The sequence below is a fragment of the Saccostrea cucullata genome, unplaced genomic scaffold (genome assembly GCF_032062105.1).
Source record: "Saccostrea cucullata isolate Sc308-1 unplaced genomic scaffold, CSIRO_AGI_Scuc_v1 ctg182, whole genome shotgun sequence".
Classification (NCBI taxonomy): Eukaryota; Metazoa; Mollusca; class Bivalvia; order Ostreida; family Ostreidae; genus Saccostrea; species Saccostrea cuccullata.
In genome coordinates this window covers 167,329-182,742 of record NW_026925642.1, presented here as the reverse complement: position 1 = coordinate 182,742, position 15,414 = coordinate 167,329, and the positions used below count along the sequence as shown (strand labels likewise).

Here is a 15,414-nt window from a genome sequence, read left to right as displayed (position 1 = left end):
TATTTCGTAAATCGTTGCACATTCGCCTATATCTCTCAAAAACAGGGTTTTAATGATTTCTTTTGGAAGATGTAAACCTTGAATATATTAATTGCTTTTTATTTTAGGCGAATCTCGTGCAGTTTTTTTACACACATGGAACGTGGATAAGTTGGGGTAAATTAGACTGAGTGATAGAAATTTGTGGTCTATGTGATTCGTGTGTGTGTAAAATGAACCTAACTTTATATTATAAACACATTCTTGCAAGTTGTTTAGGATGTGTGACGACATTGGTTTTCTATTTAAGGTTATGTGTCTTGATGACAATTAGATATTTTTCGGGAATTATAAATACTAGTACAAATTGAAAAAAAAAATCGTTGAAAACACTTCACATAGCCTCTTTAAAACTATAGATATTAACATGCTGTCAATTATGCACTGGTGGAGATTGACAAAAAATCAGTCTGAAAATTACATTTTAAATGTGTGATTTTCGGTGAAATTAGTTCAAAAAGATAAAACTAATAATCTTTGAACGATTATCTATACCTTAATGAAAATACGGTAAAGTAAAGCATCCTGGCAAATCATTTTAAGAATACAAATGCGTTTACTAGAATTATACTAGAATGTCACTATTGTTTACGCCTAGACAAAATTGAATACAGAAGCAATTATATATTTTGGGAATATAAAATTTTCCTTGCGGATCCTATATGCGATAATGCTGAGAGCATAATATTGAAAGGCATTAAAATGTCTAACAATTATGTCAATATCTAGGCTTTCATGAAACATCTGCTCTTACAAATTGTCATAGATACGTTGTCAAATGTGACATGTTTTGAATATTTACCTACCACAATTTAAAATGAACACTTCAAGTCATGACTAGTATGACATTTAGTTAATTGTTACTTTAATCAAGTTTGCACCCACTTGATTTTCTATAAAATATATTATGTTCTAGAAAATCTTGTGCAATGTGTCAGGTTTTGGATTTTGAATGGGAAGATATTGAATTTAAAAGTATAGTTGGTTCTTGCGTAAAATGAAAAGGAAACAAATCAAATATGTAGATAACGTACAAAATATAAACTCAAAATTCCATTGAAACAATACAAAGAGAGAGAGCAGAGCAAACTTGGTGTTCTATAACATTAGGGGTAAGATTGGGTACCAGAAAGGAGTAAGCATTTCCTGTCGATCGGTCACATTGCTGTGTATCCCATGGGCTTGGGGTAAAAAGCTGAGTGGAGTGGAGTGGAGTGGAGTGGAGTCGTGGAGTCATGGAGTGGAGTCTGTATTATAACAATACAGGAAGTTTGAGAACAAAACAATTTCTTTTGCATACAATATCTCCCCTTCATTGTCGTTTTGGATTTGTGTACACTGTACCAAGAATGAAACAAGAAACAAAAGAAGTCCATGCAATCAAAAACTAACGACCTTTAAATGTCAAACAGAGAATCACTTAGAAATGCTTTATATAAACACTATCTAAACTTAGCAAGACTGTTTGACCTTATTCGCCTATCCCAAAACAGGCAAACCTAGCAAGAGGTGTTGACAGCTTTAATATCAAACAGAGAAAGAGCACTGCACTGCAGAACTGATGACAGCAATTTAATGAGAAAGGCACATTTTTTTTTTCATTTTACTATTAAAGTGCAAGATAGCCCCTTTGTTGGAATTTGAAGGTCACATTTTTTTCTGTATCTCTATCTTCTTAACACGTATCTTCCTTTTCTGGTTAAAGTAGAGGACATGCTACAAAATAGAGTGTTAAGACTCGACTGATAAATACATACAGCCACTGGATCTGTTGAAGTTTAATAATTGACCAGGATTAATTACTAGACTTAAAATAAATATAATTACCGGAATTGAAAACCTTAAAAAGTAAAATATTTATTGAAATGAGCTCAACAACTTGTGTTTTTTTTTTTTTTTTTTTTTTTTTTTATTTTAAAGTACACATTGTGCATTTTAAACGATGACACACAATTAACTTTAAATAAAATTATTTTACCCTTGTTTTGTGAAAAGGGAGCTGTTTTGATTTATACCTATAATTAGTTTCACCAATATTTGATCAAGCTTGTTTTATAAATGTGACTCATAACAAAATTAATACATATGATAAGTATTAAATGTCCCCACCCTAAAACAAGTGCTTTCCTTTTATTTTGCTGATCAATGTATAACATGCAGTCTATCAACCAGTATATGTATCATTGAGGCAATTATTTATTATTGATGAAAACATTTTGACAGAATTCATTGGGACTTTTAAAGAATGTTTATCCCTATAGCGATATGATGAAATGTATTTGGTTACTTCTGATCATAAAGATGTGTTGTAAACAAAGTTATTTATATCTTATTGATTAATTATTATATATACTGTAGTTGGAGGGGCAGATATAGTAACACATTTGTTTGTTTTAGTTTGTGTAAGTTAACAGGTGACATCATTTAAATTTTTTTGCTGACAAAAGCAATATACCACTTAATTCAGTTCTTTTTCAAGCAAATTTTTATTTACAATCAACAACTGAGTAAGCATTTCAAGCGCAGTAATTAAATCTGTCAACACTTCTCGCCTGTTGGGATGGGAGTGCATATGGGTCACTTGGTCTCTGTTACTCAAAACAAAAAGTTATTCCCATTGATGTGTTGACATTTGAAGGTTATATCCCCCCCCCATTTTCTCAAATATATATGAACTATTATTGTAACAGTCTCTCAATGATCACAGACAACTATAGCTTGGGCATATAGAGTTGAAAAGGAAAGGAGGGATTGTGTTCGATTACCTGAGTAATTTTTTGAATTCCATAGCTCTACATCTACTATATAGTAACGTTCTGTAGTGTTTCCTACAATTTACCAATACCTGCTAACCTCTACGCCCAAAAGCAGAGTTGTAAATATTTACAAAAAATGAGAAATAACAAACAATTAAATAAGATAGTTTTACTTTTAAAAAATAATTTAGATAGAGATTGAAAGCTACCGCATTATATAATACAAGTAAAATAAAATAAAATTGATTTGAATGTAATGATTTTTTGACAAATCATTGAATATTTTGTACATTGTAGCAAACCATAAAATTTTAAGAACAACACAAAGTTGACAACATCCTGCTTGAACTAGTCATCTTTTTAAAAATAAAATTGAATAACCAAATACATTTCAGCACATCGCTATTGGGATAAACTTTCTTTTAAATTCTCCATTGACTGCATGTTATATATTGACCAGCAAAATACAACGAAAGCACTATTTTTCCCCATTACTTATGATATGTATAATTTTTGTTCTGGTCACATTATCACATTATAAAATAAGCTTGATCAAATATTGGTGAAACTAATTTTGTGACTAATTGTATGTTGTTTTACATCCCTCTCGAGAATTTAAACTCATATTTAGACCCCATCACCTGCGGATGGAGATTGAGCTGTAATTTTTGTCCTATACTCGCACTATACTTGATCATTGAGCAGTGAAGGGTATTTTTCGTGCTAGTAACTACTGCGACACAGTACAATGGACATTGATGTTTGCGTTCTCATCTGAAAGACCGGTCTCTATTTAGTCCCACAGTGGAATTCAAACCCATAATGTAAGGATCAGCTCCTTACTGCGCGACTCAGAGCAGACACTCCAATCACTGTGCCACGCGGGTGACAAAACTAATTATAAGAATGAAGTATCACAAGTTCCTCTTCAAGAAACAAAGGTTAAAAATTTGAAAAATAAGTAATGCATCATCGTTTAAATTGTGTTTTAAAAATCAGACATAGCAACACCAGTTTCTCAGCAAACATTTCAAAAAATATCCATTTTATGTTTCACAGCTGTATGATATGTATTTGTCAGTCGAGTCTATTAACACCTATATTCTGAAGCATGTCTCCTAAAAGGGATATATGTATGTAAATATTTAGATATATAAGTTTATATACAAAGATAGAGATACAGAAAAAAAATTGTGACCTTCAAATTCCAACAAAGAGGATATCTTTAATAGTGAAACCTATTTTTTAAAAATATGTGCCTTTATAATTATGTAGTTGTCATCAGTTCTGCAGTGCTCTTTCTCTGTTTCATATTAAAGCTGTCAACACCTCTTGCTAGGTTTGCCTGTTTGGGATTGGCGAATAAGGTCAAAAAGTCTTGCTAAGTTTAGATAGTGTTTATATATTACGTAGTAAAGCATTTCTAGGTGATTCTCTGTTTGACATTTAAAGGTCGTTAGTTTTTGATTGCATGGACTTCTTTTGTTTCTTGTTTCATTCTTGGTACAGTGTACACAAATCCAAAACGACAAAGAAGGGGAGATATTGTATGCAAAAGAAATTGTTTTGTTCTCAAACTTCCTGTATTGTTATAATACAGACTCCACTCCACGACTCCACTCCATGACTCCACGACTCCACTCCACTCCACTCCACTCAGCTTTTTACCCCAAGCCGTATCCCATGTCATGATCGGACGAAAGGAAAAATCCGTATGCAAATCAGTTTGTCCTCATAAATAGATAATAATAATAATGGACAAACAATTTGTATATGCGAAACGTCAGTCAGCATTCAATTTAATGGTGGATTGTATCGGCTGATAAGTTCATTACATGAACCATAGAAGTTACGATGTGTTCACTTAAAACAATATTGTTATTATTCTTGTTTCATGAACTTGTTTGTTAAGTGATTCCCTCAATTTAATCATACGTAGAGCATGTTTTACGTATCTAATTAATTTAAAGACATAAACTAAATATAAAGAGATAGAAAAGTTGAAGTAGTTACGTATATCAAAAAGTTTTGTTGTTAGGATACCATTTCGCCTTTTATTAAAATTAAATTTCTAAATACGAAACCTTTAACCTTGTCAGACACCTTGGTGTCTTTTATTTCGATTTCAAAGAGATTTATTTGAATTTTGAAGGGAATATTGTTATGAATTTTATAATGTTAATTATCAAAACTTCGTTATATTTTAATGTCGCATTGAAGGCCATAGCAAGATACTTCCTTTTACGTAGAAGCTTTAGATTAAATTCTGCTTCAGTAAGTCTGGTCAAAACGGGGTTAAGTTGGTACCATGCGACCTTCGACAGATTGTAGGAAGACTTGATCTCCAAATACATGTACTACATAGATATTGTCAAACAGAAATTCAAGCATCTTTATAATACCAGCTTCGGTGTACTTGAATGCTTTTTAACGAAATACTTAGTACTTCTTTTTGATAATACATTAAAGTGTATTGCAATAATCACACATGTATAATTTGATCAACAAAATTTTCTTTTTTCTTTTTTTTTCGATTGCCGCTTATCAAACAAAATTGCTTCCACTTCATTTTTGACGAAAACAGATATATGTTAACTTTCCCTTGACATAAAATATCACCAGGCGTATTCCAAACTATTTTTAGTCGACTTGAATCAATAAATAAGTAAAACATTAAAAAAAAGCCTTGATTATGCAACACATTTTTAAAGATCAACACATTTTTAAAGAAATTTATCATGTTCATTTCGATTGATTGATTGTTTCTTTACGTCCCTTTCTGTTCTATTTAATTATTGGTCACTGTCAAGGGTATTTGGGAGGAGTTAATATGAGTTTGACAGTAAAATTGATTTAAAAAGTACACTGTCCCTCATCATGGAAAGTAAAAGAATAGAAAGACAGAGCCCTTTCCAGATTGGCGGCCATTTCCTAAAGTTCCTCTATTGCTGTTTTAACCTAGTTTTCAAAGAGTCTTTCAATTCTCATTAGTTTTTGAAAAGTAAAATTTCAATAATGGACTTGTTTAGTCTAACTCTGCAAGTTACAAACATCTCTGCATTGAGTCCATGAATAAATAGATGAAGTTGCATTTTTTTTCATAAATCATTACTATTTAGAAGGAATACATGAATCCACATTACTTAGAATTAGATTTCCTTATGTTGAAACTGTGAAGTGATTCATGAGAAGGAAAAAATGAGAAAACAGCAAAATAACCTTTGTCACAAAGACATACATTAGAATCAGCTACAATGTCCCAAAATTCCAAAAGAATAATTATGTAATTAAAAAACACAGAAGATACTTCAAAAAGGAGGAATGCAAAAGATCTATTCTCATTTCTAACTTTCACATCAAGACAAACCCAATCTCACACCACATGCTCAGTCCATGGATTACACCACGCCATGTGACAGAGTGTAAAGGGAAAAAATGCAAAAGATGCCCACGCCTTGAAATATATACATTTGTTTATCTAATAGATACTTATTATCTGTATATTTATTGCAAACGCACCTTAAAACATAAAGCAAGTTTTATAGCGAGTTAAGGGTGATGTACAAGCCAAATTGGATCTAGTCTGGTGTAAAATAAGAAATACTAAGAATGCGCTTAATACTCCACTAAACTAGCCCAAAGTTACTCAAAGTGCTAATAAACTAATTACCTACTATTAGAGACCAAAATTAGTAAATAATTAAGTTTATTTTGTTTTAATTAGGAGGAAATTAATCATGTTAGAACTGCGCAGCTACAGCATTCACGAGATGAAAAATGCATTGAAAATGGTGTTAGTTTGATTCATTGATAATATGGCTACAACTATTTGTTTCGCTTTTTTCTTGTCATTATCCATAATTCTTGAAAATTTGATTTTTCATATGGGTGTCTTCCTGAGGCCATGTGTTTATTTCGTCCGCCATTCCTCTGTCACACAGAGTTCGAATAACATTGATTTTAGGATAAATGCGACCATAATAACATCAAGACAAGAAATTACTAAGTAATAATCATTAGGTTATATTACTTGCTACTTTTATTTGTTGCATCGCATCGTCTGATTAATGAAAAAACGCGATTTTAACCCCACTCCAGCAAATCGGGAAAAGCTGTTCTATTTACAGCTCAAATTTCCTCGTTAATATTATTCCACTGAGCACGTGGTTGGCATGTGCATATATCTGCTGTGGATAGATGCGTTTATTACCATGATTATATTAAATTTTTCATGGAACAAGTCTTGATAATTTGTTGGTTTCTTTAAAACTCAAGAAAAAAGATAAAAATGTCCTAAACATATGTGTTTACGTCGGGTCTTTTTTCTTTGGCGATAGAAGTTATTTTCAAATGGGGCACTGCAAGGAGGATGCTTAGCATTTAATTTGAAAATGTTAAACAATATGCGGTGCATGAAAATCAAAGTGTAATTACATGTCTTACATTCGAAAAGTTGGTACATATGTCTATTTTGTTTAGCAATTAGATAGAAAAAATAAGCAGTTATAAGATTTCCTTCAGGCACCTCACATAAATAGCTTGATTGTTTGCAATGACCCACACATTGTATGGAGTAATGTTTGGACATAAAACGTATCATGTCTCATTATGTAAACAACGTTGTAAGCTCTCGCTCATTGAACATACGAAGCTTGATAAAATATATTGAGTTGTTTCTTTGAAATTTAGAAGCAAGCACAATGTTTGCAAAGAAAGGTCCATTGCATATGCTACGTCTATCATTGCACAAAAAAAGTGAGAGGCTACCCCCCCCCCCCCGAAAATCCTATGTTTGTTTTTCAAAATAGTGCCAAAGATTCAAAAAGTTTGCATTACTAAGTACATTGTATGTGATGGAACATGTACTAGCCTTAAAAGACCATTTGTTATAAAAAAAATTTTTGGATGCCCTCTCTCCCGATCTACTGCCTAGAAATGGCCCGACTCATTTTTTTTACATCCCATTACACGGTATTTTTTTTTACTTCTGTCAACAAATGTTTAAATTTTAAGGAATTTTTTTCTCACCTATAAGTACCGACCCAATAATTTTTCCCCGAGTTGGGAGGACCACCAAACGTCATTTGGTATAAAATATTTAATTATGTTGATTTTTTTTTCTTTACTCTGTAAAATTGTGATTTTGACAAAATGGGCAAATAGAAAAAAAAAGTTTTTTTATTTATTAAATCTTCTAACCCACTCTGAATTATTTCATTCCTTTTCAAATGTTGCTCCGCTGTAATGAAAATTGTAAATGTTTATTTGACAGAGTATACGAGGGGTGATCAAAAAGTAAACAATATCTTAGGTATTTGATAGTTATATTATTGTTGAAATATTCAAGTATTTTTCAAAGTGTAAATTAGAGGTCTTTGATAGCATATTGCTTAATTAAAAACACATCCCTTTTCAAACTTGCTTTCACCGGGCAACATAACAAGTATCATATTTAACCATGCATCTGCCTTCCTTCACTAAAATGATCTATCCAATCATTGATTGAATTTATAGGAAGTCATTTGTCTTAATAAACTGTTTTAATGAGGACTATCTAAGTTGTTAGAACTTGTGTCCGATCCCTTTGACATATTGTCAATAAAATATGTTCAAAACAATAAACTGTGAGCAAATTCTTATACGCTACTTCAAAGGCATTTTTAAGATATACCATAAATGTTTTAGTCGTTTGTTGAATGAGTTACACTGAGACAACCATTTTTCGTCACAAGTGACCTGCATAATGACGTCATTTTCACATTGTGAGAAAAACTTTATTCAGCATATGCTATTTATAGAACTTGTATTTGGCTATGTGTGCACCAAATTTGTTTCTAATCTGAATTGTGGTTTTGTAGATACACATGTATAGAGATAGTTCGCGAACTTTTTGATCACCCCTCGTACTAGTAGGTACTAAAACAAGGTCATTCATATCGATTTTATGTGTGTGTTTTCTTCGTGTTTTAATGGTGATAATTAAACTTTTGATAGATATTATAAGTTATCTGTGGCAAACTTACAAACTCTTAATTTTTAGCCGGGCTTATTGCTCAAAGAGCAATTGCCGGCTTATGTGATCCTGTTCAAGGCAGGAAGTCAACCCCATAGTCGCCATTTTAAAGTTACGTGCAAAAATATAGTTCTTACTCTCCACCGCTTTTGAGATAATACAAACGCTCAGTAAAGCAACAAAAATTAAACAAAGTTTTATCTATATAAATAAACATTAGTAGACTAGTAATGACTTCAGTCCTAAGTCAAAGAACCTAGTTCATTAGCGTAAGGATTTTTAATAATCAGTGTTATCGTAGTTCTCTACACATACGAGGTAAAACCAGACTGGCCTGTTTGTTTACATTCAGCTGCTGTACCAGATTAATTCTGATTCTGACAAAATGGGACCGTGGTATTAGGATTGAAAAACTCACTGTCAGTGTCTTATCATTTATATTGATAGTTTTAAAATAATTTTTTCATCAGAATATAAACGTGATTCATGTAAGAAATTCATTCTACTCTGTAAATGAGCCCGGCTCTCTGTACTTCTGAGTACTTTGATGGTGCTCATTTTTCCTTATCTGGAATCAAAGAGTTTAAGATTTTTTTTCATATCAATACGTACACTAACAACTGTTCGATAATAATACTAAATAAATTACTTCAAGAAACACTTTAACACATATCCTCTATTAAAAGTGTTCATATTATTTGAAATATTTTGCAACTGTAATTCTCTTCTACATTTAAAGATTGTTATGTCCCTCCATATTAAGAAGAGGTCTGGAAAACAAAATTCTGTGCTAAAAATAGACCACGTGCTGCTATCCATGAACTACTTTCATGGTTCTTTACACTCTTTTTGAAGACAACAATACATTGTTTTGAACTTGAAATTATCATTTAAAAGTGCAAAATTTAGACATTTTCTCAACAAATGGTTGTAGAGAGAACATTAATGCACAGTTTGCATATTTTTTGGGATTTTTTAAGGCTTTGCTGAATTCTGTAGCTGCGCAGTTCTAAGGAGCATATCAAAAGCATTTTTCTGCAAAAGCATAGATTATATATGCACAACATGCATTCAGTTATGCATATTTATTGTATCTTTATCATAAAGACCTAAAATTTGATCAAAACATAATGTATTTTAGCCATTTGAAGAAATGTTTACATTTTGTTCTCACTGCACTAAAGGTGGCCGTACATCCCCCTTAAGATTTTCATTGTGTTTTTGGTACAATAAACAGAAATATGCTTAAATTAAAAAAGATTACATATCTATACATGTACATAAGATTCTTATTCTTAATGTAATTCAAATACAGTGTATCTTTTTTCTGCTTTTTGTGGAAAATTTATAAGAAGGAAAAACAAAATATTGAGTCCTTCATCAATATTTCACATTTGTGAATTTATTATCATATAGTAACCCTCAATGACAAGTGGATAAATCGTGGTTTAATAAGGAAACGTTTTTTCTCTGTTGAATATTGAATTCAAATTAATTTTATTTAACGTTGGTAAAGCAGCAATAAATGGTGAACGTTATCTTTTTACAAATGAACATATCTATACTTAGCAATTTCAAAGGTAGCAAAAACAAATTATTAAGAAATGATAAGCATGCCTAAAAGGAGAATTAATCCTGCTCACATTCGACCAACACAGGATAAAAAGCAAATATCACTACCCAAATACGTCTACGCTTTATTTGCTGTTGAAACAAAAATGAAACATGCCACTGTCAAGCTTGATTTAATTGTTTGGAAACTGTCAGATTTATAAATAATGCAAAACGTATAAAAGCTACAAGTTCTCCGTCGTAGTTTTCATAGAACTTTGGCTTATCAAATGTACCTTTTGATATTTTCTATTCCATCGACAGAAAAATCCTCTAAGAATTCGTCTAAACTCCTGGCTAAGACAAACGTAAATCCAAAAATTAATATGAAAATTCAGAAGAGTACAAACATTGAGAACAGCTATTAAGAAAAGGTCCGTTTCTGGATCAATAGCTTCAGCATTTATAGTTTTAATGAGAAATCGTAATCCACTTGGAACTTCAACCGCCAAACAACATATAACTATGACAGCGATCATGAGCGAAGTTCTCCGAATAAGTCTTGTTTCTCGGAATTCCCTCTCTGGCCTATGATGGTCAGCGTGTAGGCTTCCAGATTGCCTAACTTCCGTGTCGAATCTTTTAACGAGTAGAATGGTCGTGATGCCCAGAATAATGCAAGGAATCAATTTGGCGACAGACAATTTAAGAATTTTTAGTTTACTTTCGTATTGGGCGGGTACTTCCGTTTGCCAACATTCACACACGTAAACCATATACCCGTATCCATTATCAACGTGTGTTTCTTTAAATTGATGATAAAAGAACTGTGGGAAGTACATAACGGTTGCAAGAATGTAAACACATACGAGAACAATCACAGAGACTTTTATTGTACAGTATTTTGGTCCTAGGAAAGGATGAGATACGACCAAGTACCTTTGGACCCCTAAAACAGTGGTAACCCACACAGACACAGTATGGAGAATGGTAGAAACCACCGGCGCCACGTGGTAGTAGATACATCCGGGGTATTCCATCGTAAACATGTAGTTCTGTAGGCTATGATAGTAAATGTGTAGAGGGACAGTCACCGCCCCGACCCCTGCATCGGCGATGGCCAAACCGATGAGTAACACCGTGGTTGGAGACTTCTTCTTCTGTCTCAGGAAAACTCCCGCTACGATCACATTAGTGATGACCATCAGGATGGCAATGGCAGGGTACAGAATCCCATAGAATACGAAAGCCTCCTTGTAGGCGTAAGGGTTGCAAAAGTGAAACATGGTATAGTTCTGGTCTTCATCATAGCTCTGATTTATCATGACTCTAGGTCTGAAAATAACAGAAAGACAACTGGAATATCTCTACTAACCCTTGTATCCTTTGAACATCAGTATAGGCTTTAGCCTTTAAGTTTCAAACAAATCTTACTAATTAACTCCGGTACGTCGTGAGTGAGTTTGCAAGCTGTGTGCTCTCGCTTCCTTAATTATGCGCATTTAGAAGCTAGTTTGAGTTGGTGATTAATATCTTAACACTGTTATCCAACCAACACAATTGTTCAATTAAATCAACACGTAGTATTAGGTGTTATATATTGATGCTGTCAATAATCAAGATTTACTTAGTAAACACGTCACAGAAAATTCAGGCTGTCTTTGTAAAATAGCAAAGTTAATCACAATAACTAGATAATTCCTTACATCAGAGAAAAGAAGCTTTGATCTTCATCCATATATATCTTTACATGCACATCTTCAATGCAAAATATAACGACATTAACACATGAAGTTAGTTCATGGCTTATCACTGCACCCTAACGTCTAGCTTTACGTCTCCCTGCTGAACCACAAGGAATCTGATACGATACATGGTGTATGATATAGACGTGACTATGACGAGTCTGGTCACTGTAATATACCAACTCTATTTTTATTTTTAAAAAATTGTGATACTAGAATTAATTTCTACATTTACAATTTATCTTTGAACAGATTACCCCTTATGATTGCGAAAAACCTTACTGATTTAGCCGAAAAACAATATCCCAAGTCTAGATAACGGACAATGAGAGATACGATAATGCTGCTTTATCTCTGCATGCAATCTTAACCAAAAAATGTTTTTTTTTCTCATTATTTTGAGTTAGAAATCTATTTTCCTATTATTTTACATACATAAACAACATTCGACAGTGTTTTTTCTGCGATTGATAAAAATTTGCCATGCAGTATGAGTTAAAAACCTATTCGCAACATATTGAAATTAGCTGATTACTGAAGCCGTGAAATAATGGCAACCTGTCTGAGGTGAGAAAATAGCAAGACTGAACCTAGAAAAAATCCATATCTAAACCCATTTTACCCTCATTACAGACTGAGAAATCAAAAATAAATTTGTTTGTTTCTTCCAACAATGCAACCGATTTCTATGCTGTCTTTGCACTTTGAGTAACGCCTTAATTGAGATCTGTGTGATAAACACTCATAAGTTAATAAGCCTTCGACCGTTACCTCAAAACATGATGCCAAATGCATAGTATATATGAAAAGTTACAGTTGCATCATGTTAAAGTACATGTTTTTAGTATATTGTGACTTTAATCGAGTTATCAATTTGAAATTGAATCTATGGTCTAAGTCATGCAGTGTAAATTTTGGATGAATTAATGTTTATTGTACTAAATCTTCTTAAATGACATATCAATACGGATGCAAAAAGCGAAAAACAAACGCACACATTGGAGGATTCAAATATTGAATCAGTACACTGTATATATAAATCAACTGGAATGCACTTAAGATTCATACAAACAAGACATATAATTCTGTTTATGTAACTTTTCGCAATATATGTGTTATGAAAATCTGTACTTTTAGAGCTCAATAGAAATATAATTCTCAATGACTTGTAAATTGAAGAGCCCTGAAATTATTTTTTTCTCTCTCCGGAATAGAGAAATTTTTTCTGAAGCATGTTGCAAAGTTTTTAGCCATCATTTGGTTAACAATGTGAGACAGTTTATGTATCGCGTGTCAAAAAGCAGTAGCTCCTCTATAAGACGTATTATCTATTCCCCAGGAAGTGTCAAATTCTTTAAACATCAGCCTCGTATGAACGATTATTGAATCAACTTAGTGGCAAAACTTCCAGAATAGGCGAAACGGTAAGGTTAACCATCATACATATAGTGCTGTCATTCAAGTATGGCTTAATAAATCGGCAGCAATTGAGATTCTACACAGATATATTAATGTTCTGATCCTTTAGCATTTTCTCTCTAAAAATGCTAGCTACATTTCAAATCAAATGTTTCAAATCATTCCCATAAACGTTGAGCAAAGAAATTAAAAAATATTTTTATCCAAAACATTTTTCAGCGAGAGTGTTCGTGTAATGCGGACCTACAGATTCGGTGGTGAGTAGCACTGATGGCTATCTTCCGTGTTTTCGTTGAGAAATCTGCGCACAACCGACAATACCTTTCATGTTAGTTTTGCCCAAAGCGCTGCAATGCATGCAGACACGTCGCACGATGCACGCGACATAAAAATATATTACGATTTAAAATTATGAAAATATCACACCATCGCCAGATATTTTATATCATTCAGGATTATTTTAGTAGCTTTTGCAAAACGTTTGCATGATGTTAATCAGAATGCAATTCAAATATTAATTTATAAAGATTTACCCCATGAAATCAAAAATTACTTTTCTTGTTCAATAAATGAATACACACTCAACCGAACAATTTTTTGTGAATTTAAATTTTAATTCGTAAGTTATATCGATGAATTTTTTTTTTTTTTTTTGAAAATCGACATATATATGTATTGCTAAATGATTATTCTTGATTTGAAACTACATATTAATGTAAAACAATTTGGAGAAGTAACAAAAAATAATTGGATATTTGATATTCTTTACCTCAAAACTGGGATACCATTAGGAAAGAAAATATCACAAGAATATTCCCAAACACTATTTTCATTAACTGCGTTGGCAAGACAAATGACCCCTTCAGCTTAACGAGCAGCCAAGGAACCAATGCCTACCCGGCGGCGTCTGCCGTCACTTTGGCCACTCTGGTCAGAGAAGGAACCCCATCCTGGGAATGTCACAAATAGAATCATCAATGCTATTGGTTAATTATAGCAGACTTCTCAGAAGTCGGTCCTTGGATCAGGGGAGATACGTGTAGGATAAGCTCTAGAGGTTTACCGAAAGGATCTAACGTCATCCTGTCAGCGGATCGCTCCTCAGATGTACGCACTTTATTGGTTTCTCGGCATACAATGGCGATGTACTAGAGTATTAATTGTATTAAATGATTTAGCTGTCTTTAAAACCTGTCCCGCTAATGCATTGCGGATTCGGAGATACCTGTCAGATATTTAGATTTATTTATTTGATCATGGGAAAATGAGGATCTAAAAGTCGACATTTCTAATTGTCTGCCCCTGTAGATATTGTCAGTGACAAATAATGAATTGTAAACGTGAGCAATAACGGGTTATTTAATGGCAATCAGCATCAATTAAATTAAACTGCTTGATAAAAAAAACCTGTTATTTATAGTACGAAATCTAGCTAGATCATAGATTTTATCTAGATGACAAACATTTAATATGCGAAAGAGAATGCATTTTTACTTTGTTTTGTGATAAAATGTAACAAGAGTTGAAAATTTTACTGCACAGCATCGAAAAAACAAGTACCCCAAAATAAACATAGTTGCGTTATCTCTTAGAATTTCTTTTGTATGGCAATGTTTGATTAAGAATTTAAAAAATAAGGCCAATTTGATCGAAAATGTTTATTTGCCCTTTCCCGATTCAGCATTGATAGTGGGATACGGCTTTTTTCAGAAAAAATTCAAATCAATGCCCAATTTTTAAAATTCAGTATCCGGAATGTATTTAAAAAAATAAATGTTAACTGGAAGTTAAAAAAAATTGTGTAACCAAGGAAGAGGGCAACCAAACAATTTTTTATGAAAATAAGAGATACTAGTAACCCAAATGGCTTTCATTCATTCTTTTATAAGAG

At 32.6% G+C, this 15,414-nt stretch overlaps 1 protein-coding gene across 5 annotated transcripts in view; it reads right to left on the bottom strand.

Annotated features, from left to right (window-relative positions):
- Window positions 1–15,414, bottom strand: part of LOC134269449 (sex peptide receptor-like) — a 44,473-nt gene that overhangs the window by 9,139 nt on the left and 19,920 nt on the right. The window contains exons 1-2 of one of the 5 annotated variants that reach the window (XM_062751645.1): window positions 12,066–12,230; window positions 10,656–11,694 (exon numbers count right to left, since the gene is read on the bottom strand). In XM_062751645.1, coding sequence (XP_062607629.1) covers window positions 10,656–11,694; window positions 12,066–12,097 — 1,071 coding nt within the window. In that variant the 5' untranslated portion in view covers window positions 12,098–12,230. The other 4 variants (XM_062751646.1, XM_062751643.1, XM_062751647.1 and 1 more) reach the window with 4 other exon arrangements.